A 20,813-nucleotide genomic window follows, 5' to 3' on the forward strand; every position below is an offset into this window, starting at 1 on the left:
GCTTAGCATGTCCTTTGAGATCTGGCTCTTGGGGTCTTCTCACCTCTGTGCCCCACAAACTTAGCTCCAGGCTTTCTCTGAGGGCCTCAGAAACTCTGTGCACTTTAAGGATTCCCAAGCTTTGCTTGGCCCATTCTTTCTAAATCACACTCAACCATTTCCCTCCCACTCTCAACCTTCAACTAGGAAAACTCCAGTCTTGGGGAGCCCTCCACATATCCAAGTCAGGATTAGAGGGCCCTGCCAAGTGCTCCCTCAGCCTATACACAGTATTTCTCTCACTGAATTGTCCATAACTATTTTCTAGTTTGGTTCCCCTATGCTTGACTACGAGCTTCCCTGGGCAGGCCTGAACCCAGTTTGCCCACCTAAGCCAATAAGTAGCTCATGTAGAAGGCACCAAAACTAGTATTCTTGATAAATGAATGATAATGTACAATAAAATCCGAGGATATCAATTTAAAGTGTTTGCAGTGACCCCCATCTGCCACAAAACATCTTAATATATTTTATTAAACAAAAACAGCTGATACGTTGAAATGCATACTTCCTTTATACAATTAGGCCTTTCTTTGAGGACATCGGTGGTAGTCAAACGTCTGGTGTACTGGGTGGCTTAGTTTAAGATAATGTCAACTACTGCCTGGACTACTGCAACAGTCTTTCACATTTGCCTTAACCTCACTCCCCGCTGCAGTCTTCTCCACTGAGCAGCCAGTGATCTTTTCAAAACATAAACAGATACGATAACTTTCCGACCACCCGCTACAAGGTCTTGCAAGATCCGCAGCCTGTCGCACCCCCCCTCCCCCACCCTCAACTTCATTACTAACCATGCTCCCTCTTATGCTGCTTGACTACCTGGCCTTCTTTCTTGCAGTTCCTGTCAACAGCAAAGATTATTCCAGCGTCAGAAGCTTTGCCCTTTTGATGTCTCTGCCTGAAAAATTCTTCCCTCAGTTCTTGGCATGGCTAGCTCTTCCTCACTCAGATCGATACTCAAATGTCACTTCCTCAGAGACCTTTCCTATCTAAAATAGCCATCGCGCCCTAGCCAATCTCGATCCCATTATTCTGCTTTTCTTTACATAACCTATCCCTATCTGATAAATAATTTTGTGTTTGTCGGTCTCTCTGTTAAAGTGACGAGGGCAAATGATTGCATCTATCCTATCTCGTTCACCGTTGTGTCCCTAACGGCTAGAACAGTGACCGGAGGGTAAATACCGGCTAAACGAAAAAAATGCACTTAATAAACACGTCCATCTCCCATACTTTCCACTCTTTTCCCTTTCATTCACAGGAATTCGTGAGGGTCGCTGTTCTGGCAGGAAAGCCCTTGAAGCGTTACCGTCACCCCACAGAGAGTCCTCTTTGCCACGCTAGGCGAGGCACGCCCAGCCTGGGAGATAGCGGAGCCTCAGGGACCGAGAGAGGAGCCCAGGACCCGGCAGTCGCGTCTAAAAAGCTCTGAGGAGAGCGGCGGGACAAGGCGCCCCTCTCCTGGCTTCCTGGGGACTGACGCCTCCGCAATCCTAAGCCCTGGAACAGCCTCTCAGTCGGCCGCACACACGCCTCCCCCGCCGCCGAGGTCAGCGGCTGCGCCCACTTACCTGCCAGGGATCTGACTCAAGCCACTCTGCTTTTGCACCGCCATTCGAGCAAACCCCGGCCCCTTCCGAGACACCGTAGTTCACGGAAAGTACAAGGCGTTTCCTCTTCCGCATGCGCAGAGGACCTGTTCGGCCTACAGTGTTTCTTAGCAACCGCTTCGAGTCCATCCGCCAGGGGCGGAGCAGCGGAAGCCACGGGGAGGGGGAAGTGACTGAGGCCAATCGGAGACGAGTCCTAACCTCGATCGGCACGCCTCCTCTTATTGTCGCGAATGCACAGGCGGCTTTACGGCAGGCTAGGGGTGGGTGCTGCTGGGGTAAGGAGGAGGGAAGGAAGCAACCAACCAACCAAGTCGCCTCCACCCCCCACCCCCACCCACCCCGGACCTAGTTTACGGCTCCGGGCTCAGGCTCCAGTGCGGCCGCTGATTGGCTGCTGAAGGCTTGGTCCCATCCCAGTGACCCCAAAGTGCTGGAGGGAGGGGGCGGGGGTGGATCAGTGCAAAGTGCATCCCGAAAGCCCCCTGCCTGGATCCCCCGCGGCTGGCACTTCGGACCCTGAATGACCTGGGACCTCGCTGCCCCGAGACCTCCTGTGTCCCCTCGTAGCTGGGAGCCTCCGGCCCGGAGCGCGGCAGCCCCCTGCTCCGAGCCCTCAGACGGGCACTGCCCCCCCACCCGAGCCGGGACTTCCTCCCTGCACCCCTGCCCCGAGGCTGCCCGGCGGCCAGGACCGCCGCCTCCAGTCTTTTCGGCAGTCTGGATGCTAGCCGGGCTGGGGCCGTGAGGCATCGAGGAGGATCAAGAACACCCGTGTCCGGCCCTGCCTGGGCTGTTTCTTCAATGGAGAAGTTGGTGAGTGTGGAGGAGGCTGAAAGAAAGAAGAGAAGCAGCAGCTGAGGAGACAGGTAAAGTCAGTTACCTCCCCTGAGGGGAAGGGGGCTAGCCTGGGAGGGAGGAGAATCACTGCTTCTTCCTGCTTGCCTTTTACCAGTCTCTTCCTCTGCTCCCCCTTCCTCAGAGCCCCCTCCTCCTCGCCCCCGGGGTACTGCACCACTCACAGGTTTCTGATTTCCAGGTTTGAGCTGGCTAGGGGAGGCGAGAGAGCAGGAACGGGGCTGCCCACCCACCAGAGAAGCAGCAGAGAGCCTCTGACCAGCATCCTCCATAAAGGTAATAAGCCAGCCCTCCCCTCCCCCACTGTTTATTCCTGGCCCCAACTCATTAAGCCGTGCTTTATTTTCAGGATGGTTACCTGGGAATGCAACCCTTTCCTGGCTCCCAGTTTCCCAGCAAAAACAAAAACACTGTCCGTGCCCCAATCCTTAACATTTTAATAACTTTTCTTTCCCAGGAACATGTTTTCCCCCTTTCTCTCTGTACAGTGTGTTTCCGTGTTTTGCTTTATCTTTTGGTGCACTGTACCATTTACCCAGCTCAGAGACTTTGAGACCTTTTTGTAGCTCCCCCTGCCCCTCTTACTCTCATAGGAATTCCTCAGTTCCTTGTTAATGGCTTGTTAGTTCTGAATGACTCTGCTTTTCAGTTAAACCACAATTTTCTGTTTTCCCCTGTTCTTTCCTATCATCTTTCCTCTACCTCCATCAGAAAATCTTTTGAGTTACCTAACTGACAGGGGTTTGGTAGAGGATGGTACAGTAATACCTTGAAATTTGTAAGTTTCAGAAAATAATGTGACTTTTTTTTCTCTAGTAAAAAGTGAATCTGTGTACCTTAGTAGTATGAATGGTATGAAAGCAATACTCCCTCCTGAAGCACTTATGTATAATTAACTCTTTGAGCTTTTGTGTGTTTCTGTGTGACAGATGTGGATGGGCTCTGAAACTCTTATAAAAAGATAAATCGTATTTGTTATACCTCATTTTCTAATACTTATAAAACTTTACAGAATGTCTTGTTAATCATTTGACAGTCAGGAATTTTAAAACAAAAGAATGTTTTGGTGTGTTTAGAATCTAGGGTTTTATTTTGGCACTCTTCATAAGATTTCTCATTTCAAAACCTTTACAGAGAATTTGTTAAATTGAAATTTAAGCATCTAATTCATGTGATCACATTTCTGCTGCTGTATTTCGTTGCTGCTTCTGAAAATGCACTAAAGGTAGGTTTAGGACATTCATGTAAGTCCTAAAGAGGGGATGTGAACAGGGAAATTATGTAAGAGTTAATTCAGAAATTAGCCAAATGAATAGCTTCTCCAACATCCAATAGCAGGAGTATAAAGTGACTTGTTAATCTCAGAGTTATTTTAATATCTCAGATTGTTTAGGGAATTTTAGGTACAAAGAAGTACTTAAAATAGCAGAAGTTGTTAGGAAATCTTTGCCTTACTCTGTTCTACTGGACTTTCTGCCTTCCAGAAAAGGAAATTAATGTCTTTCCTGATTCTTCTAATTGTCAAGGTACAGCTAAAGAGACTTTTAAGGGGCTCTGAGGGTTTGCATATTCTTGAAACCTGGAACTGGACACCAAAATGAGAGCGTATGCTACTGAATGGGATTTAAAATCAGTATCTACCAATGACTATTACACAGTGAGCATTTAGGGCACCCTTTGTATGTATATGTAGGGTCCACTTCATTTCAGTAAAAGCTAGGTAGAATGCGTCTTTCATTATTTAAATATGTGAATCACTAGAGAAATGCCTAATGATTCCTTTAGAACTTTTAAAAAATGCTAAAATACTTGAAATATGTTTTTAAGGTAAAAATGAATTATGTATTTTTTATTCAGGCCTTCTCAGTTAAATATATTTCTGCTTTAGATTGAACTCTAGCATGTTTTCATTTCTGAGGGATATTATCACCTGTGCTGAGTCAAGTATGTAAGGTAAAGAGAGGAACACTGCTTTCCTCTGGTTTCCAGTGAGTTCATTCTCATTGCTTAAATAATGTTTCGTTGATCCTCTCAGCTTTTAATGATTTTTCTAAGATTACAGAATATATATAAATTGTCAGCATCTGTTCTTAATATTAGCATGATTGAGAGTATTTGGTCTAGGTTATGCCAGTCATGTAAAATATTTAATTTAGTACTTCGTTACCAACATCGCCAGTTAGGTAGTTTATCTTTTTCAATCTGGTAGTTAACTTTGTGTTAATTCTGTTGTCAGTCACATTGTTTTGAAAGGAAAAAAAATTTTAAATACCCAATTTTTTTGGTAACCAAGTAAGATTTATGATCACATAGGAAGAATCACTGATTTTAATTGAAGTGTTGTATTTTGAGTATGCTATGGCCAGTACTTATTTTCTTCATACCTAAAGTGGTGCCATTCACAATTATGACACGTACAATATCTCTTTATTTGATAACACAGAAGTACATACTGTCCCTAAAAAGTCTAAAGTCAGGTAGTTTCTATAAGCATATCTAATACGTGACTTTTAGCCTTTCATTTCATTCTCAACAGAAGGCATGCCTTATGTGGAATGCTTGTCTCATTTCTTACAAACTTAGGTACCGACATGAGGTTGCTAAGGTGGTAATGCCAGACATGGGTTAATGAGATAAGATTGACAAGACTTCATCATTTATAATACTTGTGATTTATGCTTTGAATTGGGTCTGGGTAAGTGAATTACGAAATTTCCTCTATTGCCTTGTCCACGTTTCATGAAATTTGTTGGTCTTTCTGTTAGAACTTAGGAGACTTATAGATTAAGTCTTGCATGATAATAACTCCTTATGTTATTTGGAGGCCCAGTAATTCGAAGGGATACCCTCACTTGTTTTGGAACATAAACACTATGGTGCTTTGTTGAGTGTTACTAAAATAACACTTCTACTTCATTTTGGGTTCCAGGCTCTTAGTTATATGAGTAGACCTCGTTAACATCCATCTCACCCATGTTGCACACTTCGGGCATTGTAGTGTTTCTGCACCCATCTTCCTTCTTAGGACTTGTGAACTATTGGTTTTTTTTGTTTTTTGTTTTTTTTTCTCTCCTCAGGGCCAGTATCCTTGGAGTTGCTGATTTTCTTTCCTTTCCAGCCTGTATCTCTGTTTACTCTGCAAAGAAATGCTTATTTCTTCTTTTGAGTAGCAAGCTGTTATCTTGTTTCTAGTTTGTGTGAAATCTGAAAGCACAGTTCTAAAGTGTGTCACTTAATCCAAAAAATGTGTGGCCTTTTAGTGAAAATAATATGTAAAAAGCCATTAATGACTAATCATTTATGCCAAAGGAAACTGGGGACACGTGGGCAAATTCGGTGGAAGTTATATAATTTTAGACAGATCTTAAATATATTTTGTTTTATAGCTATTTTATTCTTTATTCTGTGAATATAGATTTCTTTTAATTATATGAAGCAAGAAGCTTTGGTTTTAACTTAATGAGGTTCACTTGGCATCTATATAGAAATTAGATGGCAACATTTTAATTCCTAAATTTATAGTTTCTAATACAGTCAACAGTATAAAAGCTCGGATGCCTAGATTGTTTTCTTTTGTAAGAAAAGTGTAGAGTAGAAAAGATGAATTCGTAAAATATAAACACACCATTAACATTGGGCAGTAAAATCTTATCTAAAAGTGATATACATTGGGAAGCAGCTCATTTTGATACATAATTCTGAAGTCTTCCTTGTTAGTATGTTTTTTTTTCTTTTTCTGACTGTGAAACCTAGAATGGGATTTCTAAAGATTGCACCCTCAGAGTTTTAGTCATTCTGAGTCAACTTACATTGTACATATGTTTATTTAGAAAATTGCCTCCTTTGCCGTATTTTTTTATTTTATAGGTCACTACCATGAGCTATCAGACTTTCAAACTTGCACTTTTTGAGGGGGAATAGACTTTTTTCCATTCTCATCTCTGGGCTTCCTTTGTAGTTTTTAATAGGTAACTTTACCACTGGATATTATATTTACTAAGTTCAATAGTCTTTTTTCCCTGTACTTATACATACATGGATGGTTCTACTCTAGTAAGTACAAACTCTCATAAAATTACACCAGGATGAAATTAACTCATCTGATGCTTTGAACTATTAGGATGTTTTGCTAATAAGTCATTGGCCTTCATAATTTAAGGTATGCAGTTGACAGGGGTCATGTGTGCATGTTATGTGTGTGTCTGTGTTTTTTCCCATAGAGACTGAAGCGCTTTTTTGGTTTAAACCTATGGTTATTATTTATAGAGCTTGGTATTGTCAGAAAAGAGAAAAAGGATCTTAACCATTCTAGGAGTATTTGATTCATTTGAAGTATGCAGAACTCTCTATTAAAGTTCTACCCAGGAATAATACCAGTGGCCAAAGCCTAGTAGTATGCCAGGCATGTGTCAGGCACTCAGTAGACTTTCATTTGTCTAATTGAAGCAGACCATGTGGGATTATCACAAGTTACTATTGTTTGTGCATCTTTCTTATAAGAGAGAAATAGTTGAGTCACTTTGACTTTTAACAAAGCCTTTCTTGATATTATTAATAAATTAATACCATTTCATATTCTTCTCAACCCCCACCTCACATGTCCTCCCCACCACTCCACTGCATTCATGGAAGTGATGATGGCTATATGGAAAGCAACAACAAGAACAAGGACTCTTAAAGACTCAAGACCGTAGAGGGTCGTCTCCACTTTTCTTGGGAGGCAGGGCGCACTTAGAAGTAAGGCTTCAGTGGTGTTCATTCTTGCACTGTAGGTGTAGCTCACATGTGAAGTAATCACATGTTCCTTTGTGGAAATGCTGCAGGCTCATCATTGGAGACATTGGTTTGCATTTTTTATTTTAGTACAGTTCTAGATTTATGGAAAAATTGCAAAGGTAATACAGGATTCCCATATACTGCACACTCACCTTCCCCTAATTAACATCTTATATTAATAGATACGTTTGCCACAATTAATGAACCAGTAATGAACATTCTTATTAACTAAAACCCATACTGTATTCAGATTTCTTTAGTTTTTACCTAATATCTTTTTTTCTGTTCTAGGATCCCATCAAGGATATCACATTCCATTTAGTCGTTTCTTTAGGCTCCTCTTGGCTATGACTGTTTCTCAGACTTCTTTGTTTCCTTGCTTTGGATGACCTTGACATTTTGAAGAGTACTGGTCAGGTATTTTGTAGAATGCCCCTCAATTGGAATTAGTCTGATATTTTCCTCATGATTAGGCTAGGTCTATGGGTTTGGGGGAGAAAGAGCACAGAGGTAAATTGCCATTCTCATCATATCATACTAACAACATGACTTGGCACTCTTGATTTTGACCATGATCACCTGGCTGAGGCAGTGTTTTTCAGGTTTCCCACTGTAAAGTTTCTTCCCCCCTCCCCCATACTATCCTCTTTGAAAGGAAGTCACATTTAAGGAGAGAGGAGTTGTGCTCCACCTCCTTGATGGGAGAGAATTTACACAAATTATTTGGAATTTTGCACAGGAGATTTGTTTCTTCTCCCCCTTTAAAAATTTAATTAGTTATTTATATCAATACAGACTTATTGATATTTATTCTGTACTTTGGGATAGACTCTAATAGTACTTTGACTATCTTCTTGTTTGAATTGTTCCATCTTGGCTATTGAGAGCTCTTTTGGTTGGCTCCTGTGTCCCTTTGACATACCCCCATCATTGCATTTTTCTTGGAGCACTTCCTTGCTTTTTGGCACTGTGAGATGCTCTAGGCTCATCTTCTATATTTCTTGCCCAGTCTTAGAATCAGCCATTTCTGTAAGGATAACTGTGCATTTTTTACAGCTTGCCATGTAGGAGTTGTTCTGATCATGCCTAGTTCAGTTAGAAGTGTTAAGCAGAGTTTTAAACCAAATATTATTTATTTCCAAGTGCATGTTTGCAAAGTCTTTGGCCTTCCTTGAAGAAATTTGACAAGGAAAAATAAGGTGTGAAAAGAGGAAAGGTTCAAAGTAGACCATACTAATTTGGATTGGTTGAAAATTCTGGTCTGTAGCCACCACCACCTATGACTGTCACTTTTCTCCATAGCTCATCAGGTTGCCAGGCAGCTTGACCATTCCTTGTTTAAGTGATGGAGGGCTTATTAGCACATCCACCCCACTGGGATGGGGTGGCAGTTCTCCCAGTGAGTAATTCCTAGAGGGATTCTGGTGTAATGCATGGAAGTCACTTTGCCTGTGTTCTTAACCTTAATGGAATTCACAGATCTAGGATTTATCTGACATGGAGAAAGATCCCTATTCTTTTAGTTGTAGAGAATTTTTTCAGAATCCATATGGAGAAGCTGGCAAGACTGTTAATCTTTTACCTACTTTGGTGTATGCATAAAGGAATAAAAAAGTTTCAAAATTATTAACGTGATGCCTTTTGCATGTATGAAGAACCAGCATTTAAAGAAAATCTCCTTTTAGTTGTCATAGATTTCATTTTGACCCTGGCCACCTATTGTATTGAATGCAGATATATTCTCATTTTAATTGTTTAGAAAGAGTAAGAAACTTGCAATGTCAATTAAAAAGTAATTCAGTACTGAAAATATATTTTGAATAGAGCAAAAAGAAGAATTTGTGTTTGCATCCAAATTCCAAGTGTGTGATTTATTATTTTCCTTATTCATTAAAAAAAAAACCCTGCCTTTTTAGAAAAAAAAAAATTCCTGAAAATAAGTCATATCCTGTACCACCTTGCGGGTTAATGTAGATTTGAGATCATTTTTTCTAAGCATTGATTTAAGTTCTTTCTTTGCTCTGTAAGTTTGTTGTAAAGTGCTAAAATATAAGCTCATCAAAAGGTAGACTACTCAGGCAGCTATGTTTCTTTATTTTTTTAGAAAATTTCCCGTGATTGTTATTTCATTCGTTTTTAGGTTAAGAAAGAGCTCATTGACACTGGAATCTGGACACACTCTGAGCCCCCTACTCACGATGCTGTATGTGCACAATGGTTATTAGGCAATCCACGTATCAGGAAAAGGGGCATTCTTCCCGTAAGGTAAGTGACTGAGGGTCATAGGTCATCTGTGCTGTTCTGGGGGAAAATCCATTTAGCTTTTATTTCTCCTTCAGATCACCTAATTCATACTAAACACAGCACTTGCTAAAAGAAAATCCAGGTTTGTTTTGATATTGTTTGAATCTTTTTCCTTGCATAGTATGCCTTAAGTGCCAAGGTGATCATCCCAATTAAAAAAGAAAAATCTGTTAAAGATGATTGTTTTGAGTATATGGTAGTAGTTTCTATTAACTCCTTCTAATGGTCTTCATCTTTCCTTATAATGCTAAAAATAAGCAAAAACCTATTCCAAAAGGATTCTTGGTTTTAAAATTTCTAAGACAAGAGACTTAATTTTAGTGTCAGTTGAAAAAGTAAGTGAAGAGATGGGGGAAATCACGTTTATTAAGAAAACAAATTGTCAGGAAATTTCTAATTTCCCAATTTTCCTTGAGGAGATAGCCTGATATTTTTAAATTACATTACTTAGTAGTGATACTTAGGAGTTTTGTAATAACCATTTTCTATGTATGAAACAAGGTAGGATATGTGATTATACTATTAAGCTGTGATAATATGACCTAAGTTATGACCTAAGTTAGGCTTAAGTTGACCTTTGTACAGTCTATAAGGAGAAGTTTTACAAGGTAAACTATTATTGGTAACAAGATTATCCCAAGATGTCTAACCTACATATGAGACCAGAATGTCTTTAAAGGACTTTCACATAATTTTTTATTTTTAGAAGTGGAAGCTACTAATTAGGAGGTGAGTTTAATCTATACCTTAAAGTTAGCCCAGATGGAATGGCTTCCTAGAATTATGTAGTTTAAGTTTCTGTATGTATTTAAAAGCTTAAAAATGCACTAAAAAAGTTTTTGTATACACACATATAAGATGTAACTTTTCACCAGTTCAGTTTGGACTTCCCTGTTTGCATGAAGGAGATCTCATTTTACATTGAGTTTGAGTACACACCTCGTTTGTGACCTATTAGAGAGTGTTAGAATTCTATATACTGCTTTTACCTTTTTCATGTGGTTAATCAACAGATTGATTAGATTCCTTTAGTTTTTAAATATTTTGTATGATCTTGCTACTTTGAGTATTTGTAGAATAAAACTTCTGGAAAATGGAAATTAAAAAAGTGCAAAAGAAATGTGGCAGAAAAAGAGTAGTAGTAAATCGTGCCTCAGAGGACATAAAGTGGGGAGGATAGAAAGAGACAGAAACAAAAGGAAAGTAAATATAATCTACACATTTTCCTCTAATTTACTTAAACCCCACCCACTTCCCCTTCCCCCCAACTTTCCACTCTTTGGGGCTAAAAATAAAATATTGTTGAAATACTTTAGGGGACCAGCCTAAAGGTTTTTGCTTTTTTAAAATTTTAGACTACTTCTCATAGCTGGAGGTCTTTAGTCCTAATCTATGAATTGTCCATTTGATACTCGATATGTACTCACTGATCTGTGATAGAATCCTTGAATGGTTTATAACTTAAATTTTCCGTGTGCATCAGGTAAATGCGAACTCCTAAGACAAGTACTCATTTGCTTCCTCTGTTGTCTCCATCTTCAGCTGCCTAGCATCACTTTCCATTTTACCTAAAATAAATGTTGTGTTCATTGGTGTTTGCTTTGAGTTTACAAAAGGCTGCAGAAGAAATTGCCTGTTTTGGCATTTTAGGGCTTTATGCCTTACTTTCTTTTTGAAATCTTTTATAATCTTAGGGAAATAACTGAAAGTTTTGGTCAAAACTGATACATGTTAATTTGTTTTAGTAGTATGAACTGTCATCACTAAAGTTTACATGATTTAGCAATGGAAACTTCTGTGCTATTTAATGAACACACTGTCAGGTGTCAAGTATTCTAAATTTTATGTATTCTACCTACCCTTCAAGGCTGATCCCTGTGACCTAATGAATCCTTTGTAAAAAGTGGACTCAGCTAGGATGTTACACCACCATTGTCGAAGGAACCCTGAACTCCAGGAAGAGTTGCAGATTCAAGCTGCAGTGGCTGCCGGGGATGTTCACACGGTACGAAAGATGTTAGAACAAGGCTATTCTCCAAATGGCCGGGATGCTAATGGCTGGACCCTGCTTCATTTCTCTGCAGCAAGAGGAAAGGAAAGATGTGTTCGAGTATTTCTAGAACATGGAGGTGAGTTTATTAGAAGCAAACCCTTTTTTCCCAAGGAGAAACTTAAAATGAAATTCTATTTAGTTTAAAATATATGAGTGCTTGTGTATATAATTTCTAATGCTTCTTTTTGCTAATACTCTACTTCTTATTCTCTCCTTTGTGAAGATGTGTTAAAATTATGCTGAGTCTTGTTTAAAACCAGATTGTCTAAAAAATCAGTTTGTTGAATGTGCTTTTTTCCCCTTGTAACTCTAGTTTCTATACAGCCAGATTTCCCCAGATTATTTCAACCAAAAGCAGCCCTTCTTCAGGTTGTCAGGTTGCTTTGTTTCAGAAGCAGAAGTGGCTGTGGTCCCAACAACTGAGACTTGCTCAAGCTAACTGAGCTGACACAGGCCCACTGATAATACCATGGCCTTCAGGATACCCTACCTTTTGAATTTACCTCTTCATAAAAAAATTTTAGTTGCTTTTATTACTGTTTTAGAGCACTTGCCTTTTCTAGAATTGTACATAGTTTCTAGGTATCCTACAAGATTGGTTAGCTGAGGTCTAATTTTGTGTAAACATATGCAGTTGGAAACTACATTTGACATTTAATGTTTTTGCTTGAAAAACTGTCCATTCCTGTAATTAATAGTAACTAATAATTGTCTTAAAGTAGTTTACTTTTTTCTCCCATTATATTTTCACTTAATTTATTTTCCTAAAGATGAACAAGTGTATTTTGTCATTTGTACCCATATTATTTTTATAAATTATGGTGTAAAACAGCTTGGTTGGGACTCAGGATCCATTATGTACCATTCTAGGGCCTGGATTGCTTATTAACAGTCATTTAGTTCCATTTCTATGGTGTACTTTGTTACAAGACTAGTCAAACTTACTTGCAAACTAATTTGAAGTACAGAAAATGTTAGAAGTCACACAGCTCTCATTAGGGTCTTGTGAATTATGTGAAGATAGGAATACAAAGGCTATGAGCGTGGACTTACTGCAAAGTCCTGCTATACCTGAGACTAGGAATCATCACACATCCGAGTGGCCCTGAAATAAGAATTATATCCCCGAAATAGTTGACTGTTGACAGGACACCACCATTTGCTAGCCTGTGCCTCCTTTGTAGCCATCCTCCATCCCTCCCTGCCACCCTTGCTCATATCTCATTTCACCTTGAAACTTGAAAACCTCAGCTCTGAAGGCAACGAAGGAGAAATGTAAGAGGAATGCCAGGAGAAAGAGCTGAAAAAACTAAGAAGTGGGTGTAGGATCAGAATACTTAAAATTCTGGCAGTGCTTAGTAATATTAAGACCAAGATCAGAACTCACATTTTTAAATTCTACCTAGTCCTGTTACTTTTCTGTTTCTGCCAGCCTTGCTTTTAAAATATTTTAAATATTAATTAAGAAAGAAAGTTCAATTACTCAGGTAATGTATGAACTTGTCTCCTTAAAACAATAAAATACATTTTCAAATAAATTACAAATAAAGCCAAAGTCCCCTTTGGCCAACTCCCAATCCTTATCTGCCTACCCCTGCCCAGACGTAACTCATGGGTATGAGTTTGGTTTGGTCCTTATCTTTCTAGATCATTTCCTAAATGTACTTATAGAAAATATGTCTTATTGTGTTGTGTGTGGTTTTTAGAACATAAATGATATCATACTGACTGTATTATTCTGCAATTGTTAGTTTTTGCTCAGCTGTATATAACTTAAGACTTTTTAAATATTGGGTTGGCAAACTTTTTCTGTAAAAGGCCAGATGGTAAAGATTTGGGGCTTTGCGAGCCCTCCTGTCTCTGTTGTTAACTACTCAACTCTGCCTTTGTAGCATGAAAGCAGCCATAGACAATATGTGGATGAATGAGTGTGGCCATGTGCTGATAAAACTATATTTATAAAAACCAGTGGTGTGCCGGATTCGGCCTCTGGTCCCAGTTTGCTGAATCCTATTTCCTCACCATCCCCCTCTCTCTTTTTGTGTATGTATGTGTGTATAGATATTTTTAACAGCTTTTATTGAGATAGAATTCACATACGTTACAATTCACCCTTTTAAAGTGTACAATTCAGTGGCTTTTAGTGTATTCATAGAGTTGGGCATCCATTACCACAGCCAATTTTAAAACATTTTCATTACCCCAAAAAGGAACCTTGTACCTATTCAGTATTAATACATATAGGTTTACTCTGTTCAACTGCTAGATATAGTATTTATTAGTATGGATATACTATCGTTTGTTTAAACCATTCTTTTTTATTTTTTGAGTGGATGAAATTTTCTCAGTAGGACATTTTATTAAGAAGGTAACACATACATATATATACATGGTTAAAAACAAAACGAAAGGTGATACGGACTGTTCAGTGAGGGGGAAATGTCTGCTCTTCAGCACTGGCCCCTCCTCTCCTTCCCAGAGGCAGTCACTCTTACTGGATTCTTTTGTGTCCCTGCAGAGATAGTCTGTGCATATAAGTGTGCATATTTTCCACCCTCCATCTTCTAGCCTGCTTCTCTTTTGTTAATGGTCTGTTCTGCATCTTGATTTTTTTTACAAAACAGTTTCTCTAAGTGATAGATCCTTGTCATTGATTCCATTGTATAGATGTAATTTATTTAAACTTATTCCCCATTGTTGGACATTCTAATTTTTCATTTTTCTGCTTCTAGAAACAGTATTACAGAGAATGTCCTTGACTAATCTTTTTACATATGTGAATTTATCTCTTGGATAATTCCAAGAAGTACAACTGCCACATCAAAGGGTTGTTAGGTTTTGTTGTTGTTGTTTTGATGGATATTGACAAATTGTCCTCCAAAGAAGGTTGTTAATGGCTCTGCCCTTAACCAGGTGGGAGGGTGCCCAGTCCCCTGCCTTTGCCAGGAGTGTATCACTAAGTGGTTTGCTCTTCCTCTGTGTGATTTGCTTGCCTCCTTTTTTCCCGAAAATGACATATGAGTAACAAAGCATTGCAAGACTGGGCTGCTTGCTTGTCTTTTTCTTATGACTTGTAGGAGTTGTTTATGTATTCTCTGCTGTTAGTTATATGTTGCAACAGTCTTCTCCCAGCTTGTAGCTTTTCCACATTGTTGTTTTGCTTGTTTTTTGGGAGCAGAGTTTGCATTTTAAGTAGGTAAACTGTATTTTTCTTTTGGCTTATGGTTTGTGCTTTTTGTGTCTTGTACATCATACCACAGGGTCATTATTTGCCTATATTTTTTTCTAAAATGTTTCATGGCATTTAGGTCTTTAATCTATCCAGAATTGGTTTTGGTGTATAACATGAGGTGGTCAGGTACAATTGCATACATAAAGGTAGCCTAAATCATCCTTTCTTTCCTCATTGTTATGTCTTGCCAACTCAGGTATAAAGTTTTTATATACACATGGTTCCGTTAGTTCTATTGTCTGTTGTTATATCCCTGGGTCAGTATAATATTGTTGTAAATTATTATTATTCTCTAATACGTTTTAATATCTGGGGGAGCAAATCTCCTCTCCTTGTTCTTTAAGGATGTCTTGGCTATTCTTAGCACTTTACATTTCCATATAAAATTGTAAAACAACAAAATTACATATTTTGCAGAAGCCCCTCACTTATTCTTGTATAACACCTTTTACTTCCTCCTTTTACCCTAGTACAATAAGAGATTCAGGGAGTAGTTTTTAATAGCACATTATGTATCAATTTGGAAACACAAATAGGAGAGGAGACTTCCTCCTCCTTGCTCCCGTTGGCCACATGTGATGCTTAGACTTGCTCTGTATTTAGTCTAGGCCTGGCTTCTGATTTCTAGACCAGTGTACCCAGCTGCCTGTTCAGCTTCTCCACAGTTGTGGCTCACAACACAGCGCAGCATGAGCTGCTGCTTTGACCGTGTTCTTTTGCAGTAGATGGCACTACAGCCTATGACTGCTGTGCCAGAAATCTAGAAACCATCCTTCTAAATAGTTGTCAGATCTTTTCACTTCCTTTCGTTGGAGTCACTGCCCCACCTTTGGGCAAGGAAACCTTGTTCCTCACCAGGACGGTTATGATGTCCCTGTCATCCCTGCTTCCAGTCCTGCCCCCTTCCAACCAGTCTCTAAATGGAGTGATCTGTTAAAAATGGCAATTAAAATATTTCCTTTTAAAATCCGTCGGTGGTTTCCCACTTCTCTTGGGACAATATTGAGTCCTTAATGTGACCTACACGGCCCTGCAGCGTCTGCTCCTCTGCGATATCTTTCCAGCTTGTCTTTGAGCCGCAGCCCATCTGCATTCTTTCAGACTCACTGAGCTCAGAGGCGTGTGCCCAGGACCTGCTGGGGTCCCTCTGCTCCCTGCACTGCTGCCACCTTCGCCTGGCTCCTGCCTGCCTCTCCCTCACCTCTCCCTACACTTTCTCAGGGAAGCCTTCCCTTACCATCTGGACTTGGTCAGATCCTTCTATCGTGTGATACTATCGGGCTCTGTACCTTTTTATTGTAGTTCCTATCACAAGCATAATAAATTATTTTTGTAGTATTCTATTTAATTCTATTCTTGTTAGTCTGAGGCTTCATGAGGACAGAACCTGTATCTGTACTGTTCTCAATGAGAGAGAGAAAGAGGAAACAAACACCAGTTATCTAAAATAATTGTTCCCCAGCCTTACAGAGACAAGGCTGATCCTTTTCTTTTTTCTTTTTTTTTTAAAGAAGATATTGGGGTAGGAGTTTATTAATTAATTAATTAATTTTGCTGTGTTGGGTCTTCGTCTGTGTGCGAGGGCTTTCTCTAGTTGTGGCAAGCGGGGGCCACTCTTCATCGCGCTGCGCGGGCTTCTTACTATCACGGCCTCTCTCGTTGCGGAGCACAGGCTCCGGACGCGCAGGCTCAGTAGTTGTGGCTCACAGGCCCAGTTGCTCCACGGCATGTGGGATCTTCCCAGACCACGGCTCGAATCTGTGTCCCCTGCATTAGCAGGCAGACTCTCAGCCACTGCGCCACCAGGGAAACCCCTGATCCTTTTCTTTTTATTAAAAAATATTGATTGAAAATGGGCCAGGTGGGATTAGAAAAGTCCCTGAATTCATCATACCTGCTCTTTTCCTTAAACCACAGTTTCTTTAAGAGCTTATAAACTTCCAGTTAGATTGATCCCCTCCTGTTAATACGTTTATTTTGTGATGGACATTAAGGTGAAATGCAGTCAAAGATTCAAATATGGGAAAGTGAGCAAAGAAATGCACAAGAAACAAGGGTTCACCTTCCTCTTTTCCTCTCTCTCCCCTCCCCCACCTCTGTGCCTGAGATAGAATTCATATAGATAGTTAGATGAGGATGAGGTGGCCAGTTGGTCACTTATTCTTATATTTATTCAGCAAATATTTATTGGGCACGTAACGTATGCCATGCTCTGGCCAGGCCCTGAGATATGGACGTAATCATTGTGCTCGCCTTCTGGCACTTCATAGTTTAGTGGGTGGATGGATTTGTAGCCAACATTTGTTGAGCATTTAGTATCAGCCTAATTCTTCACAACTATTCTGTGAGGGTAAGTAGTAATTTTTCCACTGAGAAAACTGAGCCACAGGATGGTAAGTAATTTGCTCACAGTCATTCACTTCATAAATTGTAGAGCCAGGATTCAAACCCATTGTCTTAACCATGATTCTGTATGACCTGTAAGAAAACAATGCAGTCCCAGCAGAGTGAGCTAAGCGCCGTGTATAAAAGACCACCCCATTTGTTGGGGCAAAGGTGGTGGGAGTGGCATGGAAGGCTTACTAGAGAAGGCATGGTTTGCATCAAGTTCTTGAAAGGTGAGGCTGCATGGGGTGCTGGAAGGGTGGAGGTGTGGGGTTCTTTCAAACACAGAAGACACTGAGTAAAGGGCTGAAGAAGAAAGGGAGCATGTTTGGTTTTAGGAACTGAAGAAAATTCAGTATGATTGGAGCATATCTGGTCATTTATTTGGGGGACAGTGGTGAGCCATTTGACAGAGAGGAGTGGGAGAAACAGCTGTGTGTTGTAGAAAGCTCACTGGGTGTAGTATTGGGAGCTTAGTGAAAGGGCCCAAGACCTCAGGCACTGCTGCCTGGTCAGGACTGCAGCCTCATTTCCTTGCACCCCACACGTATTTATTGAGCACTGCTATGTGCTAGGCACTGTTCTGAGGGCTGGGAATACAGTAACAAAGTCCCTGCTGTCGTGGCACTTACATTTCAGTAGTTGACAGTAAATATATGATATCAAGTCATGAAGAAAAAGGAAGCAGAGAAGGGATAAAGAGGTACAGGCTTCTGTTTTAAATTAGGTATTCAGGGAATGCCTCTAAAGTGACATGTTAGCTGAGGCCTGAAAGAAACGATGACCAAACCATGTGTGTATCTGGGAGAAAAGTGTTAAAGTAAAAGTGTTAAAGTAAAAACTCTAGGCTGGGAACATGCTTAGCACTTTCAAGAAAAAGCCAGGAAGACGGTGGCTGGAGCAGAATAATGGGAGAGGGGGGCAAACAGGGCTAAAGAGAGTCAGCTGACATGTTCTGTAGCTCCTAGAAGGCATGGAAAAGACTTTGGACTTTGTTCTGAGTGAGAATGGGGGTGGCATTGACTACTTCTCAACTGAGCAACAATATGAACTTACTTAAGGGCTCACTCTGGCTGCTCTGAGGAAGATAGATTGTGGAGGAGCAGAGGAGAAGTAGGAAAACCTGTCCGGACGCTTTGGAATAGCTCAGGTGAGAGATGTTCGTGGCTTGGGCTACATGATAGCAGTGGATGTGTTGAGAAGTGGTCGGATTCTGGATATATTTTGAAAATAGAGTCACGAGTATGTGCTGATAGATGGGCTATGAGGTGAGAGGGAAAGAAATTAAGAATAATAGGTTTGGGGGCTGAGGATCAGGAAGAAAAAAAAGAGTTGTCATTTACTGAATGAGCAGGGGAAAGATAGCCAAAGCAATTGGAAAGAAGAAAGGATATAGATGTTTAATATCAGCCATTTACCCTACCAGAAATTTTTAATCTCAAGTACATTAAAGGAGCAGATCTTATAATTAAATGTGTACACCTGCACCATGAAACCACCAATGAGTGATCACACAGAGCTTTCAAAACTCAGAGCTAAGAGGTTGCCTGTCTCTGTGCTGTGGTGACAGCCATGTGACCACAGAGGGAAGCCTGGTTGTGGAGCAGGTATGTGAAGTACGCTTGCTGCTGCTTGGGAGAAATCCAGTTTCATTGAGGAAATGAGCAAGTTTGACTTGAATCGCTAATACTGGCTATATTCCAAAAGGAAAAAAAAAAAGGGAGGCTCTCTTTAGTTTAATCTAAACCTGTGCTGTCTATAGCACGTGTGGCAGCAGGCATACCTCAGAGATACTGAGGGTTGGTTCCAGACCACCACAGTAAAGCGAATATTGCAACAGAGGGAGTCACATGAATTTTTTGGTTTCCCAGTGTCTAAAGAAACAATGTACATATCTTAGTTAAAAAATACTTTATAGCTAAAAAATTGCTAACCATCATCTGAGCCTTCAGTGAGTCATAATCTTTTTGCTGGTGGAGGATCTTCCCTCATGTTGATGGCTACTGAGTGACCAGGGTGGTGGTTGCTGAAGGCTGGAGTGGCAATTTCTTAAAATATGACAAAAATGAAGTTTGCCACCATTGATTAACTCTTCCTTTCACGAATGATTTCTCTGTAGCATGCAGTGTGTTTGATAGCATTTTATCCACAGCAGAACTGCTTTCAAGATTGGAGTCAATTCTCTTAAACCCTACTGCTACGTTATTAACTAAGTTTATGTAGTATTCTAAATCCTTTATTGTGATTTCAACAACCTCCACAGCATCTTCACTGAGAGTAAATTCCATCTCAAGAAATCACTTTCTTTGCTCATCCCTGAGAAGCAGCTCCTCACCTGTTAAAATTTTATCATGAGATTGCAGCAATTCAGTCATATCTTCAGGCTCCACTTCTAATTCTAGTTCTCTTGCTAAGTAATCTGCAGTTACTTCCTGCACTGAAGTCTTGAACCCCTCAGAGGCATCCATGAGGGTTGGAATCAACTTCTTCCAAACTCTTGTTAGTATTGATATTTTGTCCCCTTCCCATGAATTATGTATGTTCTTAATGGCATCTGGAATGGTGAATCCTTTCCAAAGAGTTTTCAATTTACTTTGCCCAAATCCATCAGAGGAATCACTAATTATGGCAGCTGTAGCCTTAGGAAATGTATTTCTTCAATAATAAAACTTCATAGTCGAAATTACTCCTTGATCCATGGACTGCAGAATGGATATTGTGTTAGGCATGAAAACAACATTAATCTCATTGTATATCTCTATCAGAGCTCTTGGATGACTAGGTGCATTGTCAATGAGGAGTAATATTTTGAAAGGAGTCTTTATTTCTGAGCAGTGGATCTCGACGTCGAACTTTATATATTCAGTAAACTGTGTTGTACACAGATGTGCTGTCATCCAGGCTTTGTTGTTCCATTTATAGGGCACAGGCAGAGTAGATTTGGTAGAATTCTTAAGGGCACTAGGGTTTTGGGAATGGTAAATGTACACTGGCTTCAACTTAAAGTCACCAGCTACATTAACTCCTAACATTGAAACTTTGAAGCCGTGCTTTGACTTCTCTTCTCTAGCTATGAAGGTCCTAGGTAGCATCTTCTTCCAATATAACGCTGTTTCATCCATATTGAAACACTGTTGTTTAGTGTAGCCACCTTCATTAATTATCTTCTGGATAATTTGTTGCAGCTTCTACATCAGCACTTGCTGCTTCACCTTGCATTTTGATGTTATGGAGTTGGCTTCTTTCTTGGAACCTCGTGAATCAACCTCTGCTAGCTTCAGGCTGTTCTTTGGACGTTTCCTCACCTCTCTCAGCTTTCACATAATTGAAGAGAGTTAGGGCCTTGCTTTGAATTAGACTTTGGCTAAATTAGGGAATGTCATGGCTGGTTTGATCTTCTATTCAGCCCACTCAGACTTTCTCCATATCAGCAAAAAGGGTGCTCTGCTTTCTTATTATTCCTGTGTTCACTGGATTAGCACTTTTAATTTCCTTTGAGAACATTTCCTTTGCATTCACAACTTGTCTACCTGTTTTGCACAAGAAGCCTAGC

At 40.1% G+C, this 20,813-nt stretch overlaps 2 protein-coding genes across 4 annotated transcripts in view; one reads left to right on the forward strand and one right to left on the reverse strand.

The window, feature by feature from the left end:
- Nucleotides 1-1,757, reverse strand: part of LINS1 (lines homolog 1) — a 29,434-nt gene extending 27,677 nt beyond the window's left edge. For 2 of the 3 annotated variants that reach the window (XR_004484192.2, XM_004271649.4), the window contains exon 1: nt 1,614-1,757. Coding sequence is in view for 1 of the 3 variants with exons in the window: in XM_004271649.4 (XP_004271697.2) it covers nt 1,614-1,727 (114 nt within the window). In the remaining 2 variants the exon portion in view is untranslated. Of the gene's footprint in view, nt 1-547; nt 723-833; nt 852-1,613 lie in introns of those variants that run through there. The other variant, XM_033431427.2, reaches the window with a different exon arrangement.
- Nucleotides 1,758-1,998: 241 nt separating this feature from the next.
- Nucleotides 1,999-20,813, forward strand: part of ASB7 (ankyrin repeat and SOCS box containing 7) — a 49,057-nt gene continuing 30,242 nt past the window's right edge. Inside the window, exons 1-4 of the mRNA XM_004271648.4 lie at nt 1,999-2,521; nt 2,692-2,786; nt 9,427-9,551; nt 11,458-11,719. Coding sequence (XP_004271696.1) covers nt 11,509-11,719 — 211 coding nt within the window. The 5' untranslated portion in view covers nt 1,999-2,521; nt 2,692-2,786; nt 9,427-9,551; nt 11,458-11,508. The remainder of the gene's footprint in view (nt 2,522-2,691; nt 2,787-9,426; nt 9,552-11,457; nt 11,720-20,813) is intronic.

Source organism: Orcinus orca, chromosome 2 (genome assembly GCF_937001465.1).
Source record: "Orcinus orca chromosome 2, mOrcOrc1.1, whole genome shotgun sequence".
Classification (NCBI taxonomy): domain Eukaryota; kingdom Metazoa; phylum Chordata; class Mammalia; order Artiodactyla; family Delphinidae; genus Orcinus; species Orcinus orca.